Source organism: Microtus ochrogaster, linkage group LG5 (genome assembly GCF_000317375.1).
Source record: "Microtus ochrogaster isolate Prairie Vole_2 linkage group LG5, MicOch1.0, whole genome shotgun sequence".
NCBI classification, from domain to species: domain Eukaryota; kingdom Metazoa; phylum Chordata; class Mammalia; order Rodentia; family Cricetidae; genus Microtus; species Microtus ochrogaster.
In genome coordinates this window covers 17,618,154-17,621,091 of record NC_022031.1, presented here as the reverse complement: position 1 = coordinate 17,621,091, position 2,938 = coordinate 17,618,154, and the positions used below count along the sequence as shown (strand labels likewise).

The following is a 2,938-nucleotide window of genomic DNA, read 5'->3' as shown; positions in this document are numbered from 1 at the left end:
CAGCCTGGCTGTAGTTTCGTTGCTTCTTTATTTGTTTAATAAAAAGAAAAAATTGCCCACATAACAGTTTAAACATTTAATAAGGCAAAAGGCTATCACTAGCAAACAAGTATTGTGAAATACATTTCACAGGAAGAAACCAGTTCCACTGGCTTCTGTTTTCCCAGGATCCACTCACCACAGAGGCCACACACATGGCCTTTTCCAGGGCATGAAGGCCCGCCGTAGCCAGCTCGAGAGCTACAATGAGTAAAGCCGCTGGTGAGATGGCTAATCTTTTTTTTTTTTTTTCACATATATCTGGTTTATTAGAAACAGGCATGGGAAGAGGGAGGTTTCTTGTTCTCGTGCTATACACGACACTCTTACTACACTTTCTGCCCCAATTAGACGCTACTCCTTGGTTCACAGGACAGGGCCTCCACAATCAACAGAGGGAGGGCAGGGACCAGTCTCTGCACACAACAGGATGGTTCTGAGCCACAGCCCTCTCCTGTCTACTCAAATGTCTAGGTCATCATCTGGGTCTTCTTGGTCCACATCATCGAAAGCGTCTGGCTCATAGAAGATGTGGCTAGTTTTCTGGCCTGGGCCAGAACGCAGCAGAGCTTGCTGTTTTTCAGAGCTGAACTGGAAAGGCAGAGTGAGGCTGTCTCTGGCTTCTCTTTCTTTTTCGGATAAGTGAAGGTTAAAGGTCAAATGAGTCGTGGGATCCACCTGAGTTGTGTGACTGGAGGGTAGCTTGGAATGGAGGGGAAGCCGCTCATGGAGATCCAGGCTGAAGTCAGGAAGGATGGAGAACCACCAAGTCTGGTAAGTTGCACGTTGTTGGGGCCTTCGACAGAGGATGGAGGCTGAAGTCTGGTACATTTTACCACTCAGAGTCACCTCTGTGTGAGCAAGGGTGCTCAGCGCTCCTATGGGGCCAGGACCATGAAGATCTTCATGTAGCAGGCCCAGGACTCGTACCTGCTCTACTAGGGGGTCAGCACCTGGGCAGACACTTGGCTGGCTCAGAGCATGCAGAGTTTGACAGAGTGTAACACAGGGAAGGTGAAGCAACAGCCAGCTGAGAGAGTCAAGAGCAATGGTGACAGGGCCGGGACCTGTCCTGTACAAGGCTCTTAAGGTTCCTAGGGGTCCTTCGGGGACAGCTTCGCCAGTTTTTGACCAGTTAAGAGGGTCTTTAAAGAGGTCATGGTAAACCAGCCGGCTGTTGACATCAGAGCCAAAACCTTCGCGAAACTCTTCCTCGTCCGAAGACGTCAGAGATGCTGGACTCGCTGTTGGCCAGCGGTGGCTTAGTGCTCCTGCGAGATTCCGCGGAGTGGGAGGGGCGTAGTCTCCTAAAGGCGCTTCTCAAGAAATCTGCACTTCGTGGGGAGCAGATCCACGTTCTGGGCTGTGAAGTGAGATGGCTAATCTTGGTTGCTCACTTGACACACCTGAGGAGCCGGGAACCTCTGACAGAGTGCTCCATCAGATCAGCCACGGCGGCGGCCGCGTCTGGGAGGCATTTTCCCCAATTGCCATTGGTGCGGGAGGGTCCAGCCCACTGTGAATCTCATTCCTAGGTAGGCCAGGCAACCACAGAACCCAGGAACGCAGAAGGCAGATGGGGGAGGAAGGGGACTTGCAGGCTGCAGGTGCTACAAAGGCAGGAACCCGAAAGGAGAAGAGGGCTTTAATAGAGAGGGAGCAGGAAGAAGGAAGGGTAGACAATGCTAAGGATGTTTGAAAAGCCACAAGGAATCATATTATTATTGTTCATCTAAAGTTACATGTAATATATAAGTGTATGTGTATGCATACACACACACAGTTTAAATGAAGTTACACCACTTAAGTGTGATAATGTCCCCCTCCCCAACAGCCACAGTCTATCCAACAAAAATCTCAGTAGCAGACATGAGAAACTTTCTTCCAAGTTCAGGGGTGTCCATGCGACTCTCCCCACAAATACAGGCTATTGCCATTGCATTGGTTACCTATGGAGTTTGAAGGTAAGTCCTTAATGCATCCCTGGGATGCAGGACTTGGAGGAATTTACCTGGAACTGGCTTGGAAGACTTCTCCCTGAGGACTAGCCTCATATCACTGGAAGGCGCTGCACAAGTTCCCGAGGAAGAAAAGCGCATTAATAGCCCTGCTCAACTGTAACACCTATGGCATCCAACAGTGACCGGCACCCTAAGATGTACCCCAAAGTACAATAGCGGTTCTTCAGTCTTGAAGATCACTAACAGCTGTCTAACCAGACTTAAGGCCCGCCCAGTGGGCGGGAACTAGTGATGGGACTACAAGCCCACCCAATGGGAGAGAACTAATGATGGAATTTTTTTCAAGCCCGCCCAGTGGGAGAGAACTAATGATGGAATTTGGGACTACAAGCCTAGTCAATCGCCCATGGCTGGAGAATCTGTTACTGCTGCCTTCCTAAATCGCTACATTTGTAAACTGCGTTCTAAATACTTAGGCGCACAGTTAAGGGTAGCTCTCACCCCTCATCAAAGAAAGCTTCTTTTTGTAGCAGGTGGAGACCATCACAGAAATCCACAATTGCTCAACGTGCAGAGAACAGCTGGCCACAGGGAGCCCAGCCCAAACTGACAGGATCCACAACACAACTCCCATATCTAAGGGTCAGGTACCACCCCGGAGGAGGAAGCAGAAAACCTGTAAGAGCCGAAGGACCAAGGCGTCTGCTGAGAGACTGTGTCTTATATTGAATAGGGAAGCTGCAGCCATGAAATCTCAGCAGCATGGTAACCTAAACAACACCTGTTGATAACCAACTAACTGTATCAGTTGACATCCCAACATGGATGTGGGAAATTTCACAAGGCCTCACCCCTAAATGAAGACCTGTAAGCAATTAATGACTGCGGAGAGAGAATCAGCCTTCCCCAGGAATGAGCCCCCCTAATTAAATATCCAA

The 2,938-nt window shown here is 49.5% G+C and overlaps 1 protein-coding gene across 1 annotated transcript; it reads right to left on the bottom strand.

Moving 5' to 3' along the window:
- Positions 1 to 276: 276 nt before the first annotated feature.
- LOC101980923 (elongator complex protein 5-like) lies at positions 277 to 2,138 on the bottom strand. Its single transcript, XM_026786805.1, has 3 exons — positions 2,051 to 2,138; positions 889 to 1,355; positions 277 to 810 (listed from the first exon to the last, which is right to left on the bottom strand). The coding sequence occupies exons 1-3, from the start codon at positions 2,136 to 2,138 to the stop codon at positions 502 to 504; spliced, it is 864 nt and encodes a 287-aa protein (XP_026642606.1). The 3' UTR covers positions 277 to 501.
- Positions 2,139 to 2,938: the final 800 nt, after the last annotated feature.

Excerpts from the sequence above, each read along its gene's own strand:
- LOC101980923 (XM_026786805.1), bottom strand. The coding sequence starts at position 2,138 with ATGCGCTTTTCTTCCTCGGGAACTTGTGCAGCGCCTTCCAGTGATATG. Across the intron at positions 1,356-2,050 it reads GTCTTCCAAGCCAGTTCCAG|CGCCTTTAGGAGACTACGCC; the intron begins GTAAATTCCTCC and ends TTTCTTGAGAAG. Across the intron at positions 811-888 it reads GCACCCTTGCTCACACAGAG|ACTTGGTGGTTCTCCATCCT; the intron begins GTGACTCTGAGT and ends GCAACTTACCAG.